At 49.8% G+C, this 15,732-nt stretch overlaps 2 protein-coding genes across 2 annotated transcripts; both read left to right on the top strand.

The window, feature by feature from the left end:
- The first annotated feature begins 7,785 nt into the window (after positions 1-7,785).
- LOC120848739 lies at positions 7,786-9,804 on the top strand. The gene has a single exon (XM_042286471.1). It carries the CDS (start codon positions 8,080-8,082, stop codon positions 9,802-9,804), a length of 1,725 nt encoding a protein of 574 aa, XP_042142405.1. The 5' UTR covers positions 7,786-8,079.
- A 1,712-nt stretch (positions 9,805-11,516) lies between these two features.
- On the top strand, positions 11,517-13,433 carry LOC121833257. The gene has a single exon (XM_042286399.1). It carries the CDS (start codon positions 11,547-11,549, stop codon positions 13,371-13,373), a length of 1,827 nt encoding a protein of 608 aa, XP_042142333.1. The 5' UTR covers positions 11,517-11,546; the 3' UTR covers positions 13,374-13,433.
- Positions 13,434-15,732: the final 2,299 nt, after the last annotated feature.

Raw genomic sequence — 15,732 nt, 5'->3', positions numbered from 1 at the left:
CACATTGTTTTTCATTTTAGGTTATTTTATGCTTGAGTCACACTGAACATACTTCGCTCGAAACAAACCGGCTACCGCTGAAGACATGACGACATGATTATCTGCGTAGACGACTCATGCATGTTCGAAGCAAGTTTTTGCTTGATACATATCTGTACTTCGAACATTTATGAGATTATTTTTTTCATGCCGAAAGAAACAGGACCGTCATGCAAGCAACAAACTCACATCAGACACTATCTTCAATCTGACTTTTGTAAGGTATCTTGGCAATGTGACCGCAGTTTTTAGCGTGAAAGTTTCAAGCCTTCACGCCAGCGGAACCAATCAAATGCAAGAATCAAAGAGAGCTCTCGCAGGATAACATTGCTCGTAGTGATGACCTTCGAGCACGACACAACTGCCGTGCTTCGAAAAAAATAAAAAAAAATAAAAAGCGTTCAATATTCAGGTTTAAAAATGGCGGAGACACAAAAGAAGAGAAACATTCGCAATAATGGCGAACACGGGGTCTGCACGCGGCGGCTCCACGGCCGGAATTGAAGAAAAGTGTCCCCGCTAGAGTGTCGGGGAAGTAGGCGCATCTCCCGGCGGAATTTCGCGTACGCACCGGCGGCGCTCACGCAAGAACGCGCGCGCGCCCGATTTGAATTGCAAACGACGCAATATCCAACAACTCCCCGGCCGCATTTGCCCTTCCGCGCTCCTGCGTCATAACGGCGAGGAAGGACGGGAAGGAATAGAGAAAGAGCGGACCGTCGGCTAGTCTATGCTGCATTGTTTCTGTTATACCCCAAATCCCTCGTGCACCTTTCTATCCTTTCTTTTTCTTTTTTTTTCCGCGCTGCTTGTATTTTTTTTTTCCTGTTAAGTATGCGTATTTCTAGAGTATTCCCTTAGCGACGACATGAGCCCTCTGGCGCTTGGAGAACCCGTCGTACCGGTGAGCGGCTCTAATTGGTGGGCGTGCACCGACTGCTGCAGTCACGCTGTTTATACATCCTACAAAGGTCACGGAGCTGGCTGCATGCACTGTGAGAGCATTATCTGGTGGCACGCCTAAACATTTTGGAACTATGTTTGTTTCATACATCCTGGAACATGTTGGCGAACAGTTTTTGTGTCACCAATATGTCAGGATCGTTATGCAAGAAAGAAGCACGCCCCAGACATTGTCTCCAGACTGTTTTAGAGCGCAGCTCTTAGGGGCCCGTTCCCGGCTTGAGCGGCGTCGCCGTCGGCGTCGGCGTCGCCGTCGGCGTAACCAAGGTCATCCTAAGGTCACGTGACCCCCAAGGTCACGTGACCCCTCCCAAGGTCATCTCAAGGTCACGTGACCCCACGTGACCCCCTGAAGGTCACGTGACCCCTCGAGGTCACGTGACCCCTTCCAAGGTCATCTCAAGGTCACGTGACCCCAAGATGACCCCACGTGACCCTTTGAAGGTCACGTGACCCCTCTGAGGTCACGCGACCCCCGAGGTCACGTGGTCGCCTCCCCAAGGTCACGTGACCCCCAAGGTCACGTGACCCCTTCCAAGGTCATCTAAAGGTCACGTGACCCCACGTGACCCCCAGGTCACGTGACCCCTCTGAGGTCACGTGACCCCTCTGAGGTCACGTGACCCCCCGAGGTCACGTGACCCCTCCAGGTCACGTGACCCGCAAGGTCACGTGGGGGTCACCTTTGGGGTCACGTGGCCTTGAGGTCACCCCCAGGTCACGCCTCCCCGAGGTCACGTGACCCCCTCCCCGAAGTCACGTGACACCCCCCCCCCGGAGCATATTAAAGAATGAGGGGAGGAGGAGGAGAAGGGGGAGGGGTCTACCCTCCCCTCAGTACCCTTCACTCCTCCTCCTCAAGAGCTGCGCTCCAATTCGGCGTTACAGGGATTTGTAAACGGCTTTCACTTTTTTGTATGGTGTATTTCCGGGGGACCTACGCCGGTGTGGCTTAAGTTACTCGAGCTCCTTTCTGTTGTCTGGTTTTTCATGCTGGTCGTATACTGGCACTTAGGGAATGCGTTGTACTGGCGACTGGTTTCAATGGGCAATATGCGGTATAGCAACACCCCTAGCGGATCGGGTGCACTTCGGGAGCAGGAAACTGTTAGTGGAAAGTTTCGGTTTCGCTTCCATGGGCTGTGCATCTGTCGTAGCTGGTATCGTTTCCGCATTGCCATAGCTCGCGTCGTCGTGGATTTCTCCACACTTACGGGCGATGCCGCAAGTACCTTTTACTTCTCGTCGCTACATATCAGACAGCGAATAACGAAGTGATTACGATTTTGCCGGCACGGAGAGCGAGCGAAACGCCGCAACGGCGAAGTCAGGTGAATGACAGGCTGAAATTGAGCTAGATTGTGCATAATGCGAAAGTAAACGGTCAGCTGATGAAGAAAAGTATAAAGTCTTAGTTGATAGTCAGCGGTTTCTCTGTCTATGTTTCTCCCTGTCTGTGTTTTGTCCCTGTCGTTCTAGCTGGCAGTTTACTTTTGCAAGTCAGGTTTTGCAGATCGACGTACGCTGAACGCCTTGCGAGCTCACTGCGTGCATTTGTTGGCAAACCTGGAGAACAGCCCCTGAGACTAATGCTCTGGTTTTATAATACCATCGTTCCCGCGGCCAATTTGTTCACATCGACGTAGCAAGAGCTGCATGTTTGAGCTTTAACACATTCTCGTACAGCGAAGTTCGTGTTTGCGAGATTGTGAAGAAAGGGTGTTATTATACTGTAGTACTATAGTCTCAGCGGCTGTTCTCGACGTTTCAGTCAAATACAGGCAGTGAGCTGGCCCGGCGTTTGCTGTAGGTCGATCTGCGTTCCTTTGACTTCGCCTTTGCGACGTTTTTGTTCGCTCCCCGTGCCAGCAAAATTATAATTGTTTCGTTATTCCCTATACCCTATATCTGATATATGGAGACGAGAAGAAAAGGTGTACTTACTGCATCGTGCCTAAGTGCGGAGCAATTCGCAGACGGCAAATGAGCAACTAGGCGAAACCGAAACAACCCGTTGACAGTCTCCTGCTCCCAAAGTGCACATGAACCGCTAGGGGCGCCGCTATTTTGCGCATTGCCCATTGAGAGATGTGCGTTAACGCCACCCGACGCCAATTGTGGAGATGCTTTTTTTAAATTACTTTAGCTTTGAAAATCAGTTTTTGCGGTGAAAAATGAAGTTTTATTATGTAGAAAGGAGTTGCAATAGACCCTTTCCGAAAGTCAGTCTACCCACCTTGTGCAGAGCCAGACCCGACGCTCTAATGGCGGAACTACACTGTTTCTCCGCACCAGGAAAATCGAACGTCTTCGAAAGCATAGAGCAGAAAAAGGAAAAGATGTCGGTCGTTTCACGTCGCCTTCGATGCACGAAATCGATGGTGCTTGATTTAGCCGCGCATGATCTCCAATCACCGCCATTAGAGCGGCAATATTGGAGCTTTTCGGACTGCCACAAGAGGACTCTGACTTTTGAAAAGGGTCTATTACCAATGGGACCTCGTAGGTACAGCGACGGCGGCACATGCCACCATCGTTACACATTCCTCCTCTTGTTTTACAGTCCGTTCGCCACTAATTCCGAGAGCGGTAGATGGTATACAACCCGATGTAGCCAATCAAGCAGCGGCAAAAGTGCTTCATCATGACGCTCGTAGAATTTGTGTCTTTGTCATTGTCGGTTAAACCTATCACGCAGAGCGTTAATTGCGCCGTGATCTTGGGCCTATTTTCTTGCGTGACTGGCTTAACCGATGACAGAAACATAAAACAAAACAATCAGTGCGGCGATGACGCACTTCGGGCGCTGCCTGCTTTCTTCAGCTCGGAGTGTCGGCTGTGGTAGGCCCTAGTCGAAAACGGTGCGTGTGTGGCATTGGCCTATCGTTTTCTGGTGAGACTTGCGGGTTTGTGATGCTCTATGTACCCATCCGTTCTATATGTGTGCTGGTGCGACCGTGTTACAAATGAGATGCTTCTTTTTGTTTCACCTTGCTTTGGTTTTCCTAATTTTTACATCCCTTTCATACTACCATAATTTTTGTCTTGCGTTTCACCCTGAAGTGATGAAGTAGTCGGTGCCATTGTTAAGTTTGCCAAACTCTTCGCAAACTTGTATTGTAAATTTGGTTTCTCTTGAAAATTTGCGCCGAAACCAAACAAAATAATGCGTCCGAAGACTCGAAGATGAAGGGAAGAAACGGTTTGGACTGCACAGGCGAGCAGGCTGATGGACGTATAAACACCGCGCGACACTATTAGTGCGAACACAAAGCCGGTGCTTTTTCACATTCGTCGTCAAAACTACTCACTTGAGAAGTTTTGACGGCAATCCTTCAATACCAAGAGGAAAGCAGGGAAAACTCGTGATGGCTCGTTCCCTCTAAAGGTAATGAGAAGGTACAATGCATTGGCTGTTTATTTGGACCGGTAAATAAGTTCGTCGCGTAAACATTACTTGCGCCGCTTTCCGTTGGCAATAGTTTGCTCGTTTTGCTTGTTTTCATTTTAAATTGTGAGGGGACGTATATATGTTAATTATTTTCTATCGCCTAGAAGCTCAAATAAAAAACTACAAACTTTGGTTTACTGTTTTTTTTTTTTTTTGTATAAAACTGAAAATAAAGGATGACGTGCCAGGTATTTTTGCGGACTAGGTTTTTTTTGTATGTTTAAGATTACATTATTTTAAAACAATAACCTCGTTTTGAACGTAGCACTCACACGTAATTCAACGCCACCTAAAAAAACCAAAGTATATGTAATGGCCACATCTTCCTCCGCGTGACGTCGCCACAATCGGATGGCACGAGTTCTGCAATTGGACCCGAGCCCGACGCCGAGGGTCCTTCGACCCGTTCATTGGACGCGAGGTTGAGCCGACCGATGACGCTGCACTCGTATTCAATCTGCGTCTGTGATCGGTCTGCCTGTCATGACGTCAAAATGAAAATGCTCGGGCTTCGATTATTTGACGTGGTGATTACTTTGCTGAGCATTTTTAGCGCTTTTCTTTCTGATTATAAACAGTGTATTTCCAGGTGAGGATCCCGATTGTGATAAGATTTCTTTTGATATTACGCGTCAATTATCCGCATTCTGTAGGCGCACTGTTACGTGCAAATGCCAAGTGGGTCTCAACTAAACACCGCACCTTGTCAAACTTGAACAGGCACGGCCCCCGACTTCTTTCGCATGTTTATCGGGCAGACGCACTCACCAAAACCTGCGCCATAAAAACAGCCTGCGCTCTTTAATATACGACTAGACTCTCGCGCAGCTTCAGACTTCTTCCTGCTTGGTACTGCTTAGGTGTCAGTCGAAGGACGTCTCTATTACTATCTTGCATCAACTTGCCTGGCGAGCCCGTGAACAAACCCAACTCATATAAAAAAACAAAAAACAAAAAAACACACGTTCTACCTGCATTTTCCTAGGTAAAGACTAGCGCGAGATAGGAGTACTGCAAACAAATACACCGAAAAAAAAAAAGAAGAAAAGCGTGTGTCAGGTCAAACTGGCGTTTCATACCACGCTTCCGACACCGGAAGTCTAAAGCCCGGAGATGGTACTGCAGCGAAAATACGCACCAGAGCAGCGGAAATTGGTTTCCTCAAGTCGTTAAAAAGCCATCAGCTTTACGCACTGACTCCAAGCGCCGGGCAGCAGAATGTCGGTAAAAAACACACACACACACACACACACACACACCTCTTTTACAATACAAGAAACGAAAAGTAAAATAAAATGAGGCCACATTTTTATTTGGTTCGTCATCTGGAACCGGATCAAATATTAGGGAAATGACGGGCGTCCCACGTGTAATTGTAATATGAGCGACGATGGCCATGAACCAACACCAAAAATATATATATAAAAAAACAAAAAACAAAGAAAGTCCCGATGATTGGAAATAGGACAGTTTAGCGAGTCCTTTTCTATTTCCTTCGACCGAACTGCGAAGCCCATAAAACAAAAAGAAAAGCTCTAGTTTTTTTTTTTTTAACCTGGACAAATTTCGCAACGATGTCGATTACTTGGATATGGTGAGTGAAATGTCATCTTCCTGGCGTACTGTTAGATAGGTAGGCGCTGGGATAATAATCGAATTTTCTCGCACCACCTCGGCTTTGGTGAATATATCTTCAGCTAAAATGCATAACTGGCCGCGTAATATAAGAAGTACTGTACACATGTGAACAATATTAATGCGGTGCTTATAGAAAAAAAAATGAATAGCATTAGGAAAATACGGAAAGCCTACAGGGCAGAAAAAGGAACGATCTTGATGCGTGTTACCTCTGAAAAAACAAAAAACAAAAAAACCTTTAGTGTAATATTTGTTCAATTTACACGAAGCGTTTTTTTGTTTGTTTGTTTAAGCTCTGTATTGGTGATTAAAGAGGTTTAAATGTCAAATGTACCTTCTTTTATAGATACGGGTACGTTAATAAGTAATTTATTTGCAAAAAAACATTCTGCAGCGCCGAAGCATTACGGCAGGTGCAGCTTATTACTGATGAAAAAAATTCGTTTGTGAAACACGAAAAGGTGACAAATCATTAAAAGCGGTTCATTAAACAAAATATCAAGTAAAGACAAGCGAGTTAAAAATTAAAATCCCTTCCTAAATAAAGGGATCCCATAAGATTGCTTATCAAGCTAGACAATCGTAAAGAGAATATTGCTTAGATAGATTCTACCGAAACAGCAAATAAATACAGCACATCCCAGGCCCGCGTAGCCCGTGACATGGGTAGCGCGAAGATGAACATGTGAGATTTCGTTTCATTACACTATTTTTTTATCACCGTATTTTATCACCGTATCACCGTACCAGGTTCTCGTGCCATCGCCTAACGCCCGCAATTCATCTCTGACAGCAAGCTGAGCCAAAGCTAATTGACAAAAACGGCGACGACGAAACAGGCGTTCCTTACAGAAAACGAAAAAAGGAAAACAAAGAGACAGAAAATAAAATAAAAAAGAGCATCCCGCTATACCTGCAGTCTAGTCTCGAGAAAAAAATTCAAGTCACGCTTCGAAGATTCGAGTGGCGAAAACCCTTCCGCGAAGAAGTCAGACCGGCGGCCAGAACAGCACAACAAAAGGAGGCATCGACAGCCGCAACCCGGCAGTGGCGTGTTTCGGAAACTCCTGCTCTGGAAAACACCGAAAGGGGAATCGAATGGCGTCGTGCACGCAAAGAAAACGACGAGATGCACTCGGAAATTAGCGTGAGTGGGACGTGTAGGCTTGATATCCTGCTCTAGAAAGGCGGATCGCTTTTCTCTTTTAGTCCGCAACGTGTAATGAGGACCCCGGATAGTGTATGCCGTACAGGTATGTTGCCTGGAATGCGTCTTCGACTGGTAACGTTTACCGCGTCTGAAAAAAGTTATCCCTTTTGTTCCGCTTGATGACGTCATAGAAATGTCATGCTGTCGCCGGTGGCCATCCTGGCGCTGTCACAGCAACGGTGGTAGATGTGGCAGACGCCTGTTCTGCTGCAGGTCACTCTCCGGCTTAACAGGCCACTGAAGCTATGGCAGCCAGGAGTTGGGACGCCGTGACAATAGCGACGCTCCGGTTTGCTCGTGCTTTTTACCGGAACTTTTACGACCGACCACCGGGATCGCGACATCCGGCAGCATAACTCCGGCTTTCAGATACATTTTCGGCGGCTTCGTAGAGTTTGTTTCATTCGATCAAGTACGGTTTGTTCATCTGCAGGATCTTGATTATTTTCTCGGGAGGAAGAAGAGGACGCCGAAGAGGAAGAAGAGGACGCCGAAGCGAACGGACTAGTTCCTATCGGCTCCGTCATTTATGGTTAATTTCGCAGTATTAATTTGCGCGATTCAAGGTCTTGTGTATCCCAGTGAGTTTGTGAAGTCGAGAGACGCCAACGGATAACAAAGTTCCCAAAGGTACGCCTTTTTTGCCGAAATAACAGACATTTTCCACCACCGTCGTGCGCGGGGCCGCTAGGCCTAGGTGTGCTCCACGAGCGATAGGCCTAGTCGCTGTCGCTCCTGCCGCGGCTCGCCGTTTCGGCGGCGGCCACTAAGCCCCGAGATGGAGGGGACGTCCGCTCGGGCAACGATCTTCGACTCCCAAATGTGCGTGCAAGTTCAAGGCGAAGATCTTTCACCAGAGGAATTCCACAGCGGCACTGGATGGACGCAAGTGGGGGAACGCATGTCCAGACTACGTCAACGAGACCTTGTCGCGAAGCTCGCCGGCACCGACAACCAAGTAAGCAAGAATGCGAAGGGTAACAAGAACGTTAGAGCCTCGGCCATCAAGGCAGCGAGAATGCCAGCCATGCCGCTGGAGGAAAACAAGATCGTCATCAGACCCCGTGGGGGATTGGACATTACCAAGATTGGCACCACGACCGTCGCCACGGCCATTCTCGCCGCGGCCAAGATTACGACTGAAGAGAACGCATCAGACACCATTTGCCCAAACGCGCTACAAAACATCATGGTAGTCAGCACGCCTAAGGAGGAAAACGCCGTCCGCTACGCGAGAATTCAAACGATATCCATTCAAGACAAGACCTTCGAAGTCAGCGCGTACCGCACGGCGCCGCACGACACCGTGAAGGGCATCATCCGCGGCATCCCTGTCAACGCGAGTGCCGAAGAACTCGACAGCAACATTGTAAACGACAGAAACCCACTCGCCGTAGGAGCCAAAAGAATCGGCAACACGACCACGATCATTGTAGCCTTCGGAGGACCCAAGGTACCGAACTTTGTCCGATACGGTGTCACGCTCATACCGTGCAACCTGTATAGAAAGCAAATAGACGTCTGCCACCAGTGTGGCCGGGTCGGGCATCGCAAGGACGTGTGCCCAACTCCAACCAACCGCATCTGCAGGGGCTGCGGCCAAACAAACCCAAAGGAAGACCACAAATGTACGCCCAAATGCAAACTTTGCGGAGGCGCTCACTTGACCGCCGATAGAGAAGGTAAAGCCAAATACAAGGTTCCCTACGTCGTCCGCAAGCGGCAGTGGGAGCGCCGAAAGCAAAACGTCAGCGACTGGCTGCCGTCGGAGAGCAACTTCCCGCTACTCGACGAGCCAGCTGCCCGCAAGTCAAGGACGCCATCGAGAAACCGCGCGCCGTCGAGAAATAGCAGCAGCAGGAGCCAGAGCAGAGACGCGCGACAAACAAAAAGCCAAAGATCAAAGTCGCGCGAGAGAGTCAGTTGGGCCGACGCCGCACGAGGTATCAAGAAGACCAATTCGAACGACAATGCCAAGAAAGAAGACAAAGCTTCAACCAAGGAACGAGAAATCAACGAGGCCCTGAAACAGGAGAACGCGTCCCTGCGAGCCACCATCAACAACCTCACCAAGGAAATAGCGGAGATTCGCAACGTCTTATGCACCATCGAACAGCCAAGATCCTGCCCGAGCGACAACAACAAGGTCGAAGAAGCTACGACAGACGGAGATAAAGCACCGGCACCGAAGAAAAGGGCCTTCGAATTGCGTAAGACCACGAAAAACGTAAGCAGCTGCAGCTCCGGCAGCAGCAGCTCCGGCAGCAGCAACAACAATGTCGAGGCGAAACTCAGCAGCCTCGAGGATATGATCAAATCGATGAAGGAAGCCATCCAAGCCTTCCAAACGGAGAACGTCAACAGACTCAATAACCTGGAAAGGAGCTTGCAACTAACCCTAAGCAACCCAACGTTCGGGCCCCTACAGCAGCAAGTCAACCAAGCGCAGCAACCCGGAGAACTTCGAATAGGACCATCATGGCCTCCAGCTCCACAGGCATAACGATGTGGCAGTGGAACTGCCGCGGCTTAGTCAAGAAAAGGGCAGTTGTCCAGCAACACATTGAGCACGCTGCGCGCAAGCCCGACGTGCTCCTACTCCAAGAAACGCTAACGGAAAAGCCGTCCCTCCCCGGCTACAGGGTGCACGCGGGCCCGTCCGACGGCAGAGGTCTGTGCACCCTGGTCAGGAAGGGTCTCACCTTCGTCGAACATCGACTAAGCAACGTCAGGATCGAACACACGCTCACCGAACTCATACCGACCAAGCAAAGAAAAAACAGCATCTTCATTTTGAATATCTACAGTAACCCATCGCAGAGACTGCAGAGGTTCAAAGCCATTCTTCACAAGGCAAGCACGACGGCCGGCCAGAGCACGCTGGTCGCGTGCGGCGACTTTAATGCTATGGATCCGGCGTGGGGCTACGTCAAGAGTAATGCGAAAGGCAGAAACCTATCCCACGATGCGGCGGAGCTCGACTACACACTCATAACCGACCCGGCTCTCCCAACGAGAATGGGCAACTCCGTGTCCCGAGATACCACCCCTGACCTCACGTTCGTCAAGAACAATGAACCGATCACGATCACGTGGAGGAACACGGGGATGGACCTCGGCAGCGACCACATGATAGTGGAAATCGTCATACCGGAGCAGAGCAGTGCTAATGTCAGGAAACATACGTGGATCGATTGGACCGCATTCAGAGATAACAGAAATCAGGAGGCGGAAGAAGAGACCGAAATTGATGACATCGAAACATGGACCAACAAGATCATTCAAGACGTTCAAAACTCAACCAAGAACATAGAAACAGACCTCGAAACGAACACAATGGACAGCCGACTGGCACACCTCATCGAGGCCAAGCAGTCCATACTCAACAGATGGAAAAAGCTACGCCTCAATCGTAGGCTACGGAAAAAAGTCGCAGAACTTAACAGGACAATCGAGGAATACTGTCGCACGCTATGCGCCCAACAATGGGACGAGATATGCAACGCCGCCGACGGACAGATGCATAACGGGAAAACGTGGAACTTGCTTAGGCATCTGCTCGACAAAACTAAGACTAAGTCACACCAAAGAGACCGACTGGCGAAACTCATCCATCGAGAGGTCACTAAACACGGAGCCGAGCATGTGACGAAGCGCATCAGCGACAGATACCTGCCGACTACTCCAACGGAGTGCCACGGGCCGTACGGGGGGCTACGCAACGAGCGTCTTGACAGAGACATAGACGTAGAGGAGGTTCGCACGGCGCTGCAAGACCTCAACAGCAAGTCGGCGGCCGGACCGGACCGCATCACCAACAAAGCACTCAAGAACCTCGACGACAAATCCATCGAAAGTCTCACGAGCTACTACAACAAATGCTGGAAAACGGGAACGCTGCCGACGCAGTGGAAGAAGGCCAAGACTATCCTGATCCCCAAGCCGGGCAAGCCACCAGACACCGACAACCTCCGACCCATATCGCTCACGTCTTGCATGGGCAAGGTGCTGGAGCACGTCCTGCTCAAGAGGTGGCAGGAATACCTCGAGAAAGAGGACCTCTACCCGGAAACGATCATCGGCTTCAGGCAGCACCTCAGTACCCAAGACGCAATGATTCAACTCAAGCACCAGATCATCGACGGCAACACCAGCGACAACAAAGCGATATTGGGACTCGATCTGCAGAGCGCCTTCGACAAGGTGAAGCACTCGGCGATCCTATGCCAAGTCTCGAAACTCAACATGGGAGAGAGATCATACAAATACATCAAAGATTTTCTCACGGACAGAACTGCCGAGCTCAGAGCGGGGGATCTCCAAGCGCAAGAGAAGAAGCTGGGAAGCACAGGCACACCTCAAGGATCAGTCATCTCGCCGATGCTTTTCAACCTGGTGATGATAGGAGTGGCCGAAAGGCTCGGAAACATCAAGGAAGTTCGACACACGATATACGCGGACGACATAACGCTGTGGGTGGAAGGGGGCAGCGATGCCCACATCGAATCCACTCTACAGGCGGCTGTCGACGCGATCGAAGACCACCTTGACGGAACGGGGCTCAGGTGCTCGCCGAGCAAGTCGGAGCTCCTTGTATACCCGCCCGTCAAGCACCGCAAACCCAAGAGCAGCCCGAGAAACTACGAGGCAATCAAAGTGAAGAGCAGAGAAGGAAACGAGATCCCAAGAGTCACCAAGATCAGAATCTTAGGAATGACGATCGAGACGCACGGCAGAAACGGTGACACTGTCACCCGGCTCATAGCGAAAGCGGCAAACGCCACGAGACTACTCAAGCGAGTCACGACCAAGAAAAGTGGAATGAGGGAAGAGAGCCTGATCAGACTCATCCACTCGTTTGTCATATGCCACGTAGCGTACGTGGCGGCCTACCACAAGTGGAAGAAGAGCGAGAGAAACAAGATAAATATACTCATCCGTAGGGCCTTCAAGACGGCAATGGGACTGTTCGAAACAACGAGCACCAACCGCCTCCTGCAGCTGGGGGTGCACAATACGCTAGAGGAGATAGCGGAAGCCCAACGCAACGCTCAACTCGAAAGACTATCTACGACCAAGGCCGGCCGGAAAATCCTGGACAACCTGGGAGTTGGCTACCAAGGCAGGGAGCGGACGCAGCTCCCCATCCCCGATGAGATCAGGAACAACATCAGAGTGGACTCTATACCGAGGAACATGCACCCGGAGTATAACAAAGGGAGGAGAGCGGCGAGAGCCAGGGCCCTGATAGATCAGCACGCGGCCGACGGACACGCACGCTACGTGGACGCGGCTGAATACGCCAAGCTACACGGTTTCACGACAGTTGTCGTCGACGCGACCGGCACCGTTCGCACGACCGCCAGCACGAGATGCACCAAGGCAGAACAAGCGGAGGAGGTAGCCATCGCCCTGGCCATCGCCGACCGCGACTGCCACACGGTGCTGTGTGACTCGAGGCAGGCGGTGAGGAATTATGCCAAAAGCATGATATCGAAGGAAGCGGTGCGCATACTGCAGTCAACCAAGAACGACGGCGGCAGCAAACAAGTGAGAATCAAATGGTTCCCCGCGCACGCGGGCGAGGCGTCGGATCGAAACGCCAACCACAACGAGACAGCACATGCCGAGGTGCTAACGGACCGCGCCTCGACCGACTGGCCGCTGTGGTTCAGCACCAAGGACCGAATGACCGACTACAACGAGATAACCAAGGCTTTCTGCCTAGCTCGCAGAACTCTCCCACCACCTTGCTCGGGGCTCAGTCGAGAACAAGCCGTTTTATTTAGACAGCTGCAGACGGGCTCACTCCCCAGCCCGTTGCTGATGCATAGAATGTATCCCGAGGCGCACCCGACAGACAAGTGCAGAGTCTGCCGAAGGGAGACGGCCGGCTTCGCACATATGCTGTGGGATTGTATCAAGTACCCGGAAGAATCAAAGTCTGGGAGCATCCCGCTGCGACTTGAAGCAGCCGCAGGGAGCGATAATCAAGAACAACAACTCTGGGCCGTCCAGCAGGTCATCGGGGCGCTGGCCCGGCAGGGACCCAGCGCCCAGAAGACGATGTAGGCCCCGTCCGGAGCGCGCGCGCAAGCGCGCGTTTTACTGCAGGCTAAAATAAAGTTTACCCACTCCACTCTCGGACGACGACGGTTGGAATAGCCAGCACCATCTCCTGCCGCTCTTCCTGTGAGCTTGAAACTTCATGCTATTCTCTGGACCCTACGGGGGAGGGGGGCTCTTATCGGGCAAAACCTTGCCGCTTAAAAAGCGACCATTCGGGACAGAGCTGCCCCACTTCGATGACCCGATCCACCAGACCTTGACCTCAGACGCTCACATGAATACCGCCCCGACTACGAGCCACATTTCGGCGGCGGAAATTCGTCATCTACTGCAAGGACGCACTTGACGGCTAATGACATCAATGAAAACGTCCTATCGAAGAAACAGTGCGTGAATCTCATCCCCGGCGTTCGCCGAATCCGCCTTTGAGGATTCGGTAAACGCGCCAGTCGGAGACTAAAGCGCTCTATCGGAGACGCGTTCCAGGCTTCTCCAGGGGGTCGAAATTAACCCCGAATCCTGTCGCTGCGGCGTGCTGAACGTCCTTCGTTGGTTCGGGTGATGAAACATTTACATTTAAATTTTTGTTTCGTTTAACATAGTCGCTGAAAGCTTAGGTTTGTCTGCTGCTTTCAGAATCGTCGGTAAAGTTAAAGAATCGTCGGTAAACCTCAAGGCAGCTCGATTTGAGGGTTACCCGCTATTCGTTTATCCGAGCCAATCAGAGCTCGGTGTTCTGACGTCACCACAACCCCCGGCAAATGAAGCAGACGAACTTACGCTCTGCAGAGGCTGACGCAGCCAACTGGTCGGCTGCGGACCGATCATGTAGGAGTGTCCGGACTTGACACGTTCTGCATCCTTTAACTTATCAGTGATTATAGTTGAGCTACTCTTGTTTAATTTTTCTGTTCCTGTTTTTGTGACGCAGTTTACGTAACTTGAGGTAGTGTTTGTGCATCTCCAGTAGTAGTATTGCGCTGTCAGCTCTTTTAAGCGTATTCCGCCTTTAACGAAATACATAGGCTTGAGATGATACTTGTACTATTTTGAAGGGCGGAGCAACTTTTTTAAACTGATGCCGACAGCGTGAGTAAATGGAGGTTAAAAAAAGAAATAGAGTTTGCAACACGTCAGTGATACTAGATCTAATTTTTATTAGGCAGAGGTTATTTCTTATGCTACAAGAAAAAAAGTGTGTCACAATTGATTGGTGTTAACGTCCAAAGAGAGTCAAAGGTTGGCAATAAAGGGGCTGCCTAGTGACAAAAAAAAACCTTAGACAAAATTGACGCCTCGAGCATTATGCGATTCCACCCACATAAAAAACGCAGAAACGTGACGGTAGTTTTAGTATAAAGATAAAAATAACGAAGATTTACTCGCAAAAGTTGAACATATAATGCGAATGCAAGCGGGATTGCCTATACCAGAGTAAGGCTATTTCATGAGTAGCTGATTATATGATGACCTTCCGTCTTAAGGCCTTCAGAAATATGTCTGTGGCTCTAACGTTTTCTGACTACCTTAACCTCGGCACACCTTGATTGTGACATCGCAGCGATGCTTTCTTCTTCGATCGAGTCGAGACCAAATAGTTCGGCGCTCCGATACGAGTATAAAATATAAGCTGGCACGAGAACTGCAAGACGGCGTTCTTGCGTAAAGCAAACACCAGAAAGTATAGGAATGGGAAACGAGGACGTCAGCCGGTGTTGACATGCTGACTTTCTACCGCTTCGAAGAAAAAGGAAGTCAGGTGAAGGGAAAGGAAAAAAAAATCAAATAAAAAAAAGGGCGACCAAAATTGCGCGCGCACGCGCAACACAAAACGAGCCATTCTCAGTAAGCAATATTTTCCATGTATTAAAAAAAACAAAACAAAAAGAAACGTCGGCCTGTTGGATTTTGTTTTGAGCTTCTTGCTTTGTAGATCATCCTCCGGTGTTCTTATCGGATAGTAGAGAGTTCTAGTAAATCGTTACGATGGGATCCGATCACGATACCCGATATTCCGTCCCGACGCCCTTGAGCATGCGTTGTATCGTTATCGATTGTCGTTATCGGTGGCGTCGGAACAGCTCTGCCAAAACGTTTTTCACACAGCTATCTCACTGGCAGTGGCGCGACAACCATATGCTCCAAACGCCCGGCATTTATACAGAAAAAATTCAGAGACGAGATGGACCCATAAATTGGAACAAACACAACACCGTCTATAATTTTGAATTGTTTAAAACACGTTTTTATGTTTTTGATTTGAGCACAACTGCCCAAAAACTTTGCTAGATTTTTCTCTCGTTTCCGTGGTTTTTCGTCTTTCAGTATGATAGTTCGCCAGCTCGCCTGCGTAATAATTTTT

This window comes from Ixodes scapularis, unplaced genomic scaffold (genome assembly GCF_016920785.2).
Source record: "Ixodes scapularis isolate PalLabHiFi unplaced genomic scaffold, ASM1692078v2 PGA_scaffold7__128_contigs__length_106722199, whole genome shotgun sequence".
Classification (NCBI taxonomy): Eukaryota; Metazoa; Arthropoda; class Arachnida; order Ixodida; family Ixodidae; genus Ixodes; species Ixodes scapularis.
This window is presented reverse-complemented; position numbering and strand designations above follow the sequence as displayed.

What these genes read in the sequence shown, in the direction of transcription:
- LOC120848739 (XM_042286471.1), top strand. Translation starts at nt 8,080, where the DNA reads ATGGAGGGGACGTCCGCTCGGGCAACGATCTTCGACTCCCAAATGTGC.
- LOC121833257 (XM_042286399.1), top strand. Translation starts at nt 11,547, where the DNA reads ATGGGAGAGAGATCATACAAATACATCAAAGATTTTCTCACGGACAGA.